A 15,320-nucleotide genomic window follows, 5' to 3' on the forward strand; every position below is an offset into this window, starting at 1 on the left:
ATTTACTGAGTACTTTCTAGATCAGAAGCCATTCTAGGAAATGGGACACACCGATGAGCCAGACGGCACTCAGCAATGGCATGTAGTGGGGTAAGAACTAACTTCACTGTACCTTCTCTCGTTTATTGAATTACATGCAGAGTTTGGTGAGGACACTGGTGAAGGAGCCAAGTCAGGAGCAGTGCTGTGTGGAGAAGGTGGACGTCTGAGTACACAGAAACGCAAATTGGGCAGAAACCGCACATCTATACATACGCTTCCCACAATTTAGTACCCAGTAACCTGAGCATGTTGCATCCCCTCCATTTTTGTCTGTTCTAACATAGGACCAGCTGATTCAGTCAGTCTGAACTGAGATTCAGACTTCTCAGTGGCTGCCACTATTTGCTGGAAAGACTAACCTTTCTCTACTGAATTGTCAAAGGTTAGTTGACTGCATTTTGTAGACCCACTTCTGGACTCTGTCCTACTGATCTATTTGTCTCTTCTTTTGCCAGTACCATACTGTCTTGATTAACTTTATAGTAAATCTTGAAGCATTTTCTGCACCTACTGATTTATCTGTGATTTTTCTTCTTTAGCCTATTGATAGGGTAGATTACATTAATTGATTTTTGAATATTGAACCGGTTTTACAAAACTAGAGTTAATCTCAGTCATGGTTTCTAATTCTTTATATGTGTTTCTGTATCCAGAAACGCATATAAAGAGAGTGAAGATAAACAAATGGAAAGCTAGTCTGTGCTCATGGATTGGAAGGACAAATATTATTAAAATCCTCATACTGCTCAAAGCAATCCACAGATTCAGTGCAATTCTTATCAAAATACCAACAGTATTTTTCATAGAACTAGAAGAAATAATTATAAAATTTGTTTGGAACCACACACACACACACACGCACACCCAAATAGCTAAAGAAGTCTTGAAAAAGAAGAGCAAAGCTGGAGGTATCATAATTCCAGATTTCAAGATACACCAGAGAGCTGTAGCAAACCAGTGTGGTACTGACACAAAAAAAAAGATGCATAGACTGATGGAACAGAATAGAGAGCACAGAAATAAATCCATGAGTATTTGGTTAAGTAACCTATGACAAAGGCGATAACAATATGCAACACAGAGATAGATAGTCTCTTCAACAAATGTGTTGGGAAACAAAAGCAAAAATAAACTGGGACCTCATCAAAATAAAAAGCTGCTGTACAGCAAAGGAAATGATCAACAAAAAAAGGGAACCTACTGAATGAGAAGATATTTGCAAATGACATATCTAATAAAGGGTTTGTATCCAAATATACGAAGACCTTCTACAACTCAACACCCAAAAAACAAATAATTAAAAAATGGGCAGAGACAAGAACAGACATTTCTCCAGATATCTAGATGGCCAACAGACACATGAAAAGATGCTCAACATCACTAATTGTCAAGGAAATACAAATCAAAAGTGCAATGAGATATCACCTCACACCTATCAGAATGGATAAAATTGAAAACACAAGAAACAAATGTTGACAAGGATTTGGAAAAAAAGGAACCCTCATACACCATTGTTAGGAATGCAAACTGGTACAGCTTCTGTGGAAGACACAATGGATGTTCCATGAAAATTAAAAACAGAATGACCATAAGACCCAGTAATTCCACTCCTGGGTATTTACCCAAAGAATACAAAAATGCTAATTCAAAAGGGTATATGCACCCCTATGTTATTGTAGCATTATTTATAATAACCAAATTACAGAAAGCAACACAGGTGTCCATCAAGAGCTGAATGGGCAAAGAAGATTGGTACACACACACACTGGAATATTAGTCACAAAAAAAATGAAACCTTTCCATTTCCAATAACATGGATGAATCTAGAGGGTATTATGCTAAGTGAAATAAGTCACAGAAAGACAGTAAATACCCTAAGATTTTATTTGTATGTGGAATTTAACAAAACAAATGATCCAAAAAAAGGAGGACAAGATCTTCTCCCACCTAGGTTCTTTAATATATAGAGTTGGCAGTTACCAGAGGGGAGGTGGGGGAGAGGATAGGTGAAATAGATGAAGGGGATTAAAAGTACACTTATCTTGAGCACTGAGTAATGTATACAATTTTGAATCACTATATTATATACCTGAAATATAACACTATGTTCATTATACTGGCATTAAAATTTTTAAAGAAAAAAATTCAGCCAAATCAACTGCACAGAGGGAAGTTTTTCCAAAACCTTTTTCAGGAATAAAGTACTCGGTCACTTGGTGTTAATCTAGAGACATTATGACTTTAGATGGTTGATAATAAAAAATTACAGTATGTTTAAAAAAAAAAAAACTTTACTGAGAGTACATTAAAGACTTGAAAGTGAGACCAGAAACCATAAAACTCATAGATGAAAACACAGGGGTTAAGGTTCTAGTCACTGGTTATGGCAATGGAAGTTTTGGTTGTGACACCAAAAGCAAGGGCAGCAAAGGCAAAACTAAACAAGTGGGACTCCATCAAATTGAAAAGCTTCTGTAAAGCTAAGGACATTTATCAACAAGATGAAAAGGCCAGATATACAAGGGGAGAAACTATTTGTAAAGCATGTATCTGATGAGGTGAATATCCACAATATATAAAGATAGCAACAAAAGTCTGATTAAATATGGGCAGAGGATCTCAACAGACATTTGCCAAAGAAGTCACATGGATGGCCAAGAGTTAAATGCTCAATATCACTCCTCATCAGCAAAATGCAAATCAAAACCACAATGACATATCCTCTCACAACTGCTACCTGGCTATCATCAAGAAGCCAAGACATTAGTGTTGGTGAGGATGTAGAGAAGGGTGAGCCCTTGGATGCCCTTGGTGGCAATGTAAATCGACACAGCCACTATGGAAGACAGAATGGAGATTCCTCAAAACATTAAAAATAGAACTACCATGTGATCCTGCAACTCTGCTTCTGAGTATCCAAAGAAAATAAAAACACTAACTTGAGAAGACACATGCACCCCCATGCTTACTGCAGCATACTTACAATAGGCAAGGTATGGAAACAACAGAAGTGTCCACAGGTGGATGAATGGATAGAGAAAATGGGGTATATATGTACACAATGGGATCATGTGTACATAAACAAGAAGGCTTATTTGCAACAACACAGATGGACCTTGGGAATATTGTGCCCAGTGGAATGAATCAGACTGATCTCACTTACTGGTGGAATCTTAACAAGAAAAAAGAAAAAAAAACAACCAAGAAACAAACTCAAAAACCAAACTGAGTTCATAGATCTAGAGAAAAATTTGGTGGTTTCCAGAGGCAGGGAAAGGTGGGAGGTAGATGAGTGGGTGACTAAGGTTAAAAAGCACCAACTCCCAGCTTTAGGAAAAACAAAAAGTCCAGGGATGTAATGTACATACAGCACAGTAATTACCATTACTAATACTGTACTGTGTATTTGAAAGTTAAGAGAATACATCTTAAAAGTTCTCATCACAAGAAAACATGTTAGTAACAATTTGTGGCAATATATGTTAACTAGACTTAGTGTGGTGGTCATTTCACAATATATACAAATACTGAACCATTATGTTGGGCACCTGAAGCTAGTATAATGTTAGCTCTTCATGATACCTCAATTAAGGGGCACCTGGGTGGCTCAGTCGGTTAAGTGTCCGACTTCTTCTCAGGTCATGGTCTAACGGTTCATGGGTTTGAGCGCCGCGTTGGGTTCTGTGCTGACAGCTCAGAGCCTGGAGCCTGCTTCACATTCTGTGTCTCTTTCTCTCTCTGCCCCTCCCCTGCCCATGCTCTCTTTCTCAAAAATAAACATTAAAAAAATCAAAATAGTATGGTATTGGCATAAAAATGGACACGAACAGAATAGGGAACCTAGAAATAAACCCACTCATCTGTGACCACCTTATGACCAGGAGTCAAGAGTAAACAATGGAAAGAAGGTAGTCTCTGCAATAAACTGCTGGGAAAAGTAGACAGCCACAGGCAAAAGGATGAGAGTGGACTCCTCTCTTACACCATATATGAAAGAATCAACTCGAATTGGGTTAAAGACATGAACATGAGACCTGAAATCCTAAAACTCCTAGGTGAAAACACAGTAGGTAAGTTCTTTGATGTAAATCTTCGCAATGATTTTTTTGATTTGTCCCTCAAAGCAAAGGCAACCAAAGCAAAAACAAACAAGCGAGATTACACCAAACTAAAAAGCTCCCACCCAGCCAAGGAATCCATTAGGAAATGAAAAGGCAAGCTGCAGAATGGGAGAACAAACATTAACACATCATATCTGATCGGGGTTGATATCCATAACATCTAACAAATGCCTATGACTCAGTAGAAAGAAATGAAACCATCCAATTAGAAAATGCCCAAGGGCACCAAGTAGATAGACATTTCCCCCAAATAAGACAGAGTAGCCAGGAGGAAGGTGAAAAGGGGCTCAACATCATGAATTAGAGCGATGCAAATCTAAACCACAATGACAGCACTTCACACCTGTTAAAACAACAAAGAGATAACATCAAATAGAAATGTAACAAAGGGATAACAAGTATAGGTAAGGATGAGAAAAAGGCATTTCCTTTTCACTGTTGTTAGCAATATAAATTGCTAAGGTGATATAGAGAATATTATGGAGGTTCAAATTATTAAAAATTGAACTTTCATATGATTCCATATTCCAGTCTGGGTATATACCCAAAGGGAATGAAATCTCTATCTGAAAAAGCTGTTTGCATCCAAATGTTCATTGTAGTCATAGCTATAATTACAATGACAGCCTAATTCGGAAACAACCTATTTGACCATTCACCCTGAGGTTCATGCTTGAGGGCATTATGCTCAGTGAAATTAAGTCTGGCAGAGAAGATATTCTTATGATCTCACTTACATGTGGAATCTAAGAAAATCCAATTTAAGGAGATAGAGAATAGATTATTTGTTGGGGGGGGGGGGGCTTGTCAGTGGGAAATACATGAATGCGAGGTAAAGGTAACAGCTTCCAGTTATAGAATATATAAGTTCTGAGGATATAATGTATAATGTCTATATTTAACAATACCATATTGCATAATTGATGATTGCTAGAAGAGTAGACTTTTTAAAGTTCTCATCACACACACACACACACACACACACACACACAGTTGCCATCACAAGAAAAGAATTTATGTAAGGTGATAGATGTTAGCTAAACTTACTGTGATAATTTTTTCACTTTACATATATCCTATAATTATGTTGTACACCTAAAACTAAGGAACGTTATAGGTCAATTATGGCTCAAACTGGGGATAAAAGCAAGAAAGACCTAATTGCCTTGCCAAAAAAGAAGCACAAAAAGAATGTGAAATAAAGACTTCAACAAAGAAAAGGTAAATGAATTTATCACCAGCAGATCTGCACTAAGAAATGTGAAAGTCGTGTATAGGAAGTCAGTCCCTCAATCCAAAAAGGAATGATACTAGATGGAGATCTATCTGCACAAAGAAACACAAATCACCAACACCGGTAACTACATAGGCAAAGAATAGACTTCTTTCTTTGTTATTAAAATATATTTAAAAGATGACTGTCTACTTGAATCAAAAATACTAATACTTGCTGGTTGCATACCATATGTACAAGTAAAATGCATAAGAACAATAGCACAAAGGCCAGGAGAAGAGAATGGAAATATATTGTTCTAAGTTTCTTATGCTAAAAAAGTACAGGTACACTGATAAAAATACGATAAACTCTAAAGGAAAATAAAACAGTAAGTTGTTTGTAACAACTTATACTTATTATAACCAAAAGCCCAGAAAGAAAGTAAGGTGGAGTTATTAAAAAATTCAGTCAGTTCAAAAAACAGCGGAAAAAGAAAAACAACAGATGAGACAATATCAAGATTATAGATTTAAGTCAGCCATAACAATAATTACATTAAATGTAAATGGTCTAGCCAAGGGTCAGCAAACCTTTTCTTAAAGGGCTAAATAGTAATTATTTTATGTTTGCAGCAGGTTTCTGTAGCAATTACATAACTCTGCTGTTGTAGCACAAACAAAAACAGTGTCAGTCAATACATAGATGAGTGTGGCTGCATTCTAATAAAATATTATTTACAAAAATAGGTAGCCTAGCAGACTGTAGTTCACTAATTCCTTGTTTAAATACCTCCATTAAAAGGCAGAATGATTGTTCCAAGGGAATATCTCATTGTGGTTTTGATTTGTATTTCTCTGATAATTAGTGATGTTGACCATCTTTTCATGTGTTGGCCATTTGTATGTCTTCTTTGGAAAAATGTCTATTCAGGTCTTTTGTCCATTTTTTAAATCATCATCATCATCAGGTGTTGAATATAATGGCTAGTATCAAAGAGACCAGAAACAACACGTGTTGGCAAGGATGTAGAGACAAGGGAACCCTCATGTACTGTTGGTGGGAAGGTAAATTGGTGCAGCCACTGTGGAAAACAGTATGAAGGTTCCTAAAAAAATTAAAAACAGAAGTACCATATGATGCAGAAACACAACTTCTTGGTATCTACCTGAAGGAAACAAACACTAATTTGTAAAGATATACACATCCCTATGCTTACTGCGGTGTTATTTACAATAGCCAAGATATGGAAGCAACCTAAGTGTCCAATGATAGATGAATGGGTAAAGAAAGATGTGTATATACACAATGGACTATTACTCAGCCATAAGAAAGAATGAGTTATTGCTATTTGAGACAACATAGATGGACCTAGAGGATATTATGATAAGTAAAATAAGCCAGACAAAGACAAATACAATATGATTTCACTTATATGTAGAATTGAAAAAACAAAATGCACACAAAAAAAGAAATACACAAAAAAAGCATAAATAGAATGTAAGTACAGAGAAGAAACTGGTGGTTGCCAGAGGGGAGGAGGTGAAGGGAGTGGGAGACACAAGCTTCTAGTTATGGAATGAGTAAGTCACAGGGATAAAAAATACAATATAGGGAATATAGTCAATGATATTGTAATAGCATTCTATGATGACAGATGGTAGTTATACTTGTGGTGAGTTTAACAGAGTTGTCGAACCACTATGTTGTACATCTGAAAATAATGTAACATTATGTGTCAACTAAACTTCAATAAAACAATAAAAAGAGGAACAGACTCATAAATACGGAAAATACATTAAGTCCTTTGGGTTTTTAATGGAGGCTTCATTACACAGCCATGATTGATTAAATCACTGGCCGCTGGCAACTGATTTAACCTCCAGCCCATCTCCTCTCCCTGGAGGTCAGGGTGGGACTCAAAGTCCCAACCTTCTAATGACATATTTGGGTGCCCTGGCAACCAGCCTCCATCCTTAGGTTGTTTAGGGGCTTTTCAAAAGTCACCTCATTAACAATAAAAGACATTTTTTATGGCTCTAATCACAGGAAATTCCAATAGTTTTAGGAGCTCTGTGTAAGAAAAGGGGACAAAGAACAAATATGTATGTCTAATTCTAAATCACAGTATCACACCAAGGGTCAGCAAACTGCACTGTAGGTCAAATAAAGCCTACCACCTGTTTTTGTACAATCTGTAAGCTAAGAATGGTTTTCTACATTTTTAAATAGTTGAGAGTCAAAAGAAAAACATTTTATGACACTTGAAAATTATGAAATTCAAATTTCAATGTCCAGAAAGTTTTTTTGAAATATAGCCATGCTTCCTCACTTATGTGTGGTCTAGGATTGTTTTTAGCTACAACAGCAGAGTTAAACAGTTAAGCAGAGACAGTGTGGCCTACAAAGCCTAAATTATTATCAGACCTTTTGCAGAAAAAAAATTGCCAACAAGCTTACTTAGTGTAACCCAGCCCTGAATTTCCTCTGTTTCCAAATGACCACAAATACTACACACAATGAAATTTGGAAGCAGCCAACCTAGATATCCCCATCCCATACGGCAGGTTCCGAATCTTTCCCTGTCTGGGTCCTCACCTTGGTACAGCGAACTTCTCTGACTGTGAGTTTCACCTTCTTGGGAGCTTGGCAACTCTGATCAAGTCCAAGGTCAGGTCCTCATTTTTTCCTGCTCTCTACTGCAAGAGATCAGAACCTCTTTGTATGCTGCGAAGGAGGCCCTACCTGGGCTTTCTCACGTAGCTTTCAGTTGGCAATTAATTGGTTTCAGCGTTTTTATCTTTTTCCAGAGGGCCAATCAAGCTTAGCAACAGCCTCCCTCCTGATTTTGTTTCCTTTTTAGTCCCTATTTTTCCCTAATTCTCAAACATCTGATACATAACATTAGCTAAGGTATTCCTTTCCACTGGTATACCATTCATCACCAAAGTCTTAACAAATGGACCATCGCATTGTCCCAAAGGCTAATTGTGCTCAATCTACTACCAGCAATGGAGTCCTCATTGTAAACAGGTGGTGAATGATCCAGCTCCAAAACCTGATCTCAGTGGCTTCTTTTTAGGACCACATCTGTTTAGGGTTGCAGGACTCCCAGTCAAATTAGAATTTCAGACAAACAAGTTTTAATTGTAAATATATTCTGTACCATACCTGGGACATACTTACACTAAAAATGTTGTGGTTGTTCTTTATCTCAATTTAAGTTTTAACTGGGCATCCTGGAGTTTATCTGGCAACTCTACAATGGATTGGGTTTCCCAGGAAGCAAGCTCTGGGATGGAGTTCAGCCAGGAGGATGTCATTGAGAAGTGCCCTTGATTCAGCACCTGTGGAAGGGAGGATGGAAGGGCAGAGGGAAAAGTCCATTTTTTTCATTATTAGAGTCAGTTTTATTGTAAATTCGTTACATTGCTAAGAACCATTTTTGGGGATGTGAAGTGTTAACCGCCTAATCAAACAGGCCAGCAGACAGAAACTGTGGTGTGGTGTCCCTGATGCAGTCCCCTCAACCCTTGAATAAGGCTGCAAGAATCTGATTCTCCATAAGAATGAACTGTGAAAGTAACAATAATTTATCAAGAATTATATCATTTTCATAGCATTTGTCATTTGACACAGAAAAATCAAAGGAGGTAAGTAATACTATTATACCTTTTACAGATGAAACAGAGGCTGAGGGATTAAGATACCTGCCCAAATTCACACCAATTCAGTTTTTTAAAAGTCTTATTTTATTTTTAGATCAAAATGTTATGTTCTTTCCAATTGCTTTGCCATGTCAATAAATTAGCAGATCTTCACTGAGTTTACGTCTGTCTCTAGTTCTAGTTACTGGTTTCCACATTTTTCGGGTTTTCCTATAGAGAACACATAGTCCGTATCAACGACTTTTCAGTATTCAGGAGTCAGCAAATTCCAAGAGTTTCAACAGAGGAGCAACCAATGTAATTCTTCCACAATATTGCTTTGGGTTGTTCTTTTTTCTTGTAAATGTTACATGTAAATCAACAGGAGGTAAAAATAAGAATACACTTGTTTCAACGTATGACTTATTTTATTGACTAACGTTAAACAAACGGCAACCAAAAGAGAGACATTCACCATGATTAATTTGTTGTTCAGAATTGTTCAGATCTGTGGTTACAGATTGGACATCCCATCTTTTAATAGTGCGCTTGCTACACCAGGTCCCAGCAGCAGCGGAGAAACTGAAAAGCCCTATCACACACCTCTTCATGTGGTTTGACATCATTCACAGACAAAATGCACCTTGAAGTTGGAAAGTGACTCCTGGCTCTTCAAGGATCATAGAGTCTCATTGGCCCCTCACTTAGCAATCTTGAAGGGAATGGCTGCGAAGGGACCTAAGCCTGGAACTCCTCATTTTAATTTTTTGTTAACATTTATTTATTTTTGAGACAGAGAAAGACACAGAGCACGCGCAGGGGAAGGGCAGAGAGAGAGGGAGACACAGAATCCGAAGCAGGCTCCAGGCTCTCAGCTGTCAATACAGAGTCCAAGGCGGGGCTCAAACTCCTGAAAACGAGATCATGACTTGGGCTGAGGTCAGACGCTTAACTGACTGAGCCGCCCAGGTGCCCCTGAACTCCTCATTTTAAAGCTTTCACCCCAGAACTCTTTCTCTGTCATAACATCTGTGCTTAGTGGTCCACTTGAGACCATGACCGCCTGCACGGCTTTGATAGGACACATTATCACTTTGAGAGAAAATGCTTTGAAATAGTGTCTGGCCTACATTTGAGGTTGGGAGGACAGTTTTATTTACTTTCCAGGGGAAAGCTATCTATTTTAGATTAAAGAAGAATTAGGAAATTATCTGCTTTGATTCTGACATCAGAAGTGCAGATATTTGAAAAGTGCTTTAAAGCAACTTTGATTATAAGTGACAATGTAAACTTCTAAAATGATATCTTGACTTAAAAACATTAGGTTGTACATTCTACTTTAGCAGTGAGCCCAAGCCTTTTTTTTTTTTTTTTAATAAAGTAGTATTTGCAGGCAAGGAGTAAAATCTGGATTCTTTGCCTTGTGTAAAGACAAACCTTCAACCCTATTATACTGTTACTTACACCTTGCTCAGACTCAGTTATCCCGATATTAGTCCTCCATGGGGAAAAAAAAAAAAATCCCAGTATGAACTTCCCTAGCAGTGAGTATATAATCCCATACCCACAATTAAGGGAGTCAGGATAGTTCAGATATCAAGACTGAGGTTTCTAAAAATTTTTTTCTGAAAGGAATATGTGCTAATTCAACAAGATTCTTTGGTTGCTACCATATATATAATTAGTATTGGATGTATATATTACTAATACCACTATTACTATGAAACTGTATTCATATCCAGATCCCCTATGTCCAAAAACAGAAACACATATATTCAAATACTTTAAAAGACTAGTATTCTCTACATGCATTGATCTTAAGTATGAAGCTATTTTACTTTGTTACAAAACATGAATCTGAAGAGTATTTTTTTTAAAGCTATGCTGACAGGACACAACCAATCTAACAGAGAAATGGAGAAAAGCTTTCAAATATCCATTATTTTGAGAATACAACAACAAAGAAGTCCCCAGTAGCTGCCTAAGTGTTTTCAGGGGGTGGGGAGATTTAAATACCCAAATATGCACAGCCCATAAGTTTCAAAATGCTTCCATTAAATAAGTGATCAGGCCACACTCGGGGCCCCCAAGAATGAAAAACCCTGAGTGTGTGGCTCTCCTCCAACACACACATGAATTCAGTGAAGGCAAACAGATAAAAAAATCTTTACATAAGATTTCTCTGGGTCCCCTTCCTTCCTGGCTGTGGGACCCCAGTAACTTTCCAGATTCCTCTCTCCTCTCAGCAGCCGTGCCCATACGCCAGGCTGCAGGATGTCTGAAGAACTGAATCGGCAGAAAATACATACTTAAGGGCATTCAGGTGCAAGTTAAACTGGATTTTTCTCCTAGCTTCCAATGGGATCAGATGACATCCTTTGAAACTACATTAGGGAAAGAGCGGTTTACTAACCGCTTTGGGGGAGGGCCACTTAATTTTATGCTGTTCTCACCCTTCCCCTCGACCAAACACTCAAACCGTATTATTACTCTTTCTTTGTCTGGAATAAAACAAAACATAACAAACAGCCTCTGGCGAATAAGCCCTGCCAACAATCAGCCTCACTTTATAGCCCAGAAGTTGGCAAACTTTTGGTGTAAAGGGCCAAAGGGTAAATGTTCTAGGCTTTGCAGGGCCCCTACTCAACTTTTTCGCAACAACTCAATTCTGCCACTGTAGAGCAAAAGTAGTCACAAACTCTGATACACAAGCAAAGGCGAGTGACCCTGTTCCAATACAACTTCACAAAAACTTGCAATGGTCTAGCTTTGGCCTAAGGGCCATGGTTTGCCCGTCCCTGTTCTAGATAATAATCACAAATGGTGCCTCTTCCAAAAACTGCAAAGGGCTTCCCATGGTTCTAGCCAGATTAATGCCTACTCACATAATATTTAGTAGTTGATAGCAGATGCGTAGCAGTGAAAGCAGCAGCCAGGGTGACGTGAGGATTCAGTGTTTGTGATCTACAGCAGGATCAGAGACTGATAGGAACCTGGAAGTGCCTGTTTCTGTTTCATTAGCAAGCCTGAGCGCTGTAGCTGTGCCTGGCTTTTTTAACTTTGGAGCAGCAATCGCGAGCCCAGGATGATGCTCATTCCAGTGCTGTGGTGGCTGGTGCGGACGCAGAGAATGGTAATAAATTATGGGTAATGTGGTCCCTCCACAGCCTTAAAGGGTCCATGCAGCTTCCCAAGGCACTGAATACAAGTCACTAGTAAGGAATTCATTGCTCAAGTGTTTGGGCTTATCAACTTGGAGGTAAATTTGCTCAGCGTGTGGCTAAAAACCAAAAAACCAAACCAAATATGTAACAGCTGTGAAGGCAGCAACAGCCGAGAAGCACAGAAATCCCTACAGGTGGAGGGAGTCTTGCCAGTCATCTTTGGCAGCCCTTTCATATTACCAGTCAGGAAAACAAGGCTCACAGAGAGAAGGGTAACTTGCCCAGATAGTCTGTGGAGAAATCACCAAATCATAGCCATCTTGACCTCCAGTCTGTTGCTATTTTCCTCTAAGGAATCTGAATTTAAAGGGGGTTCCCTGACCATATAAACACTCAACTCATGTCATGAGATTATGACAGCTAAGGACCTGGTTACCCTAAAGACAAGTTTTATGTTGGAATATTAATGGTACCAGAGAACATCTGAAACTTGTCAAGGGGGAACAGAATGCATCTCATCACTGGTTTATTGTAGCTGACAAAAACCGCACAGGATAAAGCATTAAATGACCATCTTCCCATGAATATAAATGCTGGTCTCTCATATTGTAGGATAACATGGCAAGAACAGACTGGGAAGTTCTTAAATTAAAGTTTGCATTGATCTGTTTCCCTCCTAACAAATCAAAGGCAAATGTTATCCTCAGATCTTTGGTGTCCGTGACATAAAGGATCCCTTGGGCAATGAAGGCGTTACCGGCCTTGGTCTTGGGGTATGTGGTATTAATGTGTTGCACCACAGAGAATGTCCTCTCATCCAACTGGGCGACAAGAATGCTTGAGCCATCCACACTTGAAGCATAGATAATCCAAAGACCCTTTTCATCCACAGCTAAATTGAAGTAAGTCTTGGAATTTGCAAAGAGGTATTTTCGATCAAAATACAGGGCATTTTCAAGTTTCAGAGTTTGGGATGTTTCTTTGCCAAATTCAAATCTGAAATGTGGAAAAGGTAGATATGAGTCAGCATTTTTGTGGACAATGGTAGGTTTTTTGTTTTTTGCTTTTTGTTTTTGTTTTGCCTCCTCTATTAAACGGGTGGGGCTTGGGATTCTGCATTTCTAAATTCTAGGTCTACTGGTTTACCCACAATGCTCTGCATACCAAGGATGTAAAGGATGCCGACTACATCTAAAGTGTCCACCTTCGTGCCACGTGCCCCAGGAAAATTCCTTACCCTCATGACTCCTCAGTTGTTTGCCAACCTCCTGAAATGCCCTAAGATTCTTAGATCTGCAAGGGGCCTTAAAAAATGATCTAGTCCAGTCTTTTCAGTTTACACATGAGAAAGTGACTAGCCCAGGAATATGAGTAAGTAGCCAGAGTTAGAATTTAGGTTTTCTAACTGCAATTTTGGGGGTTCTTCCTCTACCCCATGCTGGAATTTTTACGACAAAAATGTCACAGTGGTCTAAATGAAGAAGAAAGTTGTCAGCTGAGAAGAAACGTAGCCAAGTCAAGGCCATGCAGTTTTCTTGTCAGGAAAGTGACTGGATAAATTCAGCTACAGCATGGAATCCCATGCCCTCAGCTCCTGGAGGCTGTCTGACCAGGCAGACTCCAAATCCAGACCATATCTAAAAGTTGATTATGATTCAAAAGTTACCTAACTCCAGGAATGAAAATTCACGAACGTTAGGCTAAATGAGAAGAAAAACACAAGAGGGTGCCATTGAGCAGGAGAAGAAATAGGGGAAGCATGAATCTGCAGATATGCGGTGGAGCCTAAACTAACAAACTTGGAGTCAATCAAGAGACCCTGAGTTAAGTGTGAGAGACACCAGAGAAAATAAGGTCTTGAGAACAGCCTGCCTGCCCACCTCTGCTTCTTCCTCTGAATGTCTGGAGCTCAGAACTGCCAATCAGTCCATCAATACCGTTGGTCTGGTACCTAGCAGCTGCATTTCTTGAGGAGGCCTGTCCCCTCACAGGAAAAACAGGGTCTTATTCCAGCCTGCCTGCCCCCCGGGCCCCGCCTGTGGCCTGGCATAGAGCAGGCCGAAGCAGTGTGTCAGACACACATAGCTTCATTAGAAGACACTCTTGGAGAGGCCAATCCTCTTTCTGGGGCTCACTCATCCTGGAACTCCCTTACCACCCTCATCCCTATGTAAAAACAGTGCTGTGGCAGTAGGGAGCTGCAGAATTAAATGAGGAGAAATGTCATGGGAAGGAATGTGTCTGGGGAGTACTGGCTTCTGAACAGGAGGTGGGTTGGTTGTGTTTGCTGTTAACACAAGACTCTGCCCAATGAGGTAGCCAGGGAGATATGGAAATGATGGGGAGGCCTGGGAGAGAGGAATGAGAGGGGGAGGAGGAGATGCTTCCAGCCACAGCTGACATGTGTCCCACCCCCATCCTCACCCACACTCAATGCCAGCAAGGTTGTTGCGATTGGACCTCACCAAGTGGAGGAGGGCCGTGAGGGCAAGGGAAGAGGGACCCAGCCCTCTCTCAGGTCCTTATCTCTTGTTTTGGATGACTAGGACCATGGCTTTCATAATACTGGAATTATCTCAGATAAGGGTACAGCTGGAGGGCTGCAGACCACAGGAGGTGGTGTCTTGTCCGAGGCCATGGAGTGAGTAGGCGAAGTTGGAACCTGACTTGAGCTCCCTACTCTCTTCATTTCCCAAGATGCCCTGCCTCGGCCCAAAACCTGATTTCTTCTTGAGCCACAAAGACAAAATTTTAGCAATTCTTTTGGGGAGCCAGGAAGATATGGCTGCCACCCCGAGCACAGCTTACCCAGGTGACCACTTTCCTTCCCCTTGGTAAGCAGAGAGGAAGACAGGTGGCCTGGCAAGGGCTCCATCAAGATGACAGATCAATCTGAACACAAAGTTCCCTGGCTTTGCACTGTCATCCTTAGTCTTCAATGATCTCAGCTGGGACATGAAATTCTTCACACCCAAAGTTTTTCAGAAACTTTGAGTGCGTGTGAACCTTCCTGCCTAGGGAGAGCTAGGTTCTGGCTGCTTCTTTTCTCAAAGGATGACAAAGCTGCAGCCCTAATCACACCAGGTCTACTTCCCTCTGGCTCTGACCTTAGTCTTGGTGTCCCAAGCAGCAA

General features: G+C 39.7%; 1 protein-coding gene across 2 annotated transcripts in view; it reads right to left on the minus strand.

Moving 5' to 3' along the window:
- Nucleotides 1-11,533: 11,533 nt before the first annotated feature.
- The window catches only part of GLDN (gliomedin), a 59,802-nt gene continuing 56,015 nt past the window's right edge, over nucleotides 11,534-15,320 (minus strand). For both annotated transcript variants that reach the window (XM_007081887.3, XM_042988854.1), the window contains one exon: nucleotides 11,534-13,183. In XM_007081887.3, the coding sequence (XP_007081949.2) occupies nucleotides 12,706-13,183 (478 nt within the window). In that variant the 3' untranslated portion in view covers nucleotides 11,534-12,705. The remainder of the gene's footprint in view (nucleotides 13,184-15,320) is intronic.

This window comes from Panthera tigris, chromosome B3 (assembly GCF_018350195.1).
Source record: "Panthera tigris isolate Pti1 chromosome B3, P.tigris_Pti1_mat1.1, whole genome shotgun sequence".
NCBI lineage: Eukaryota > Metazoa > Chordata > Mammalia > Carnivora > Felidae > Panthera > Panthera tigris.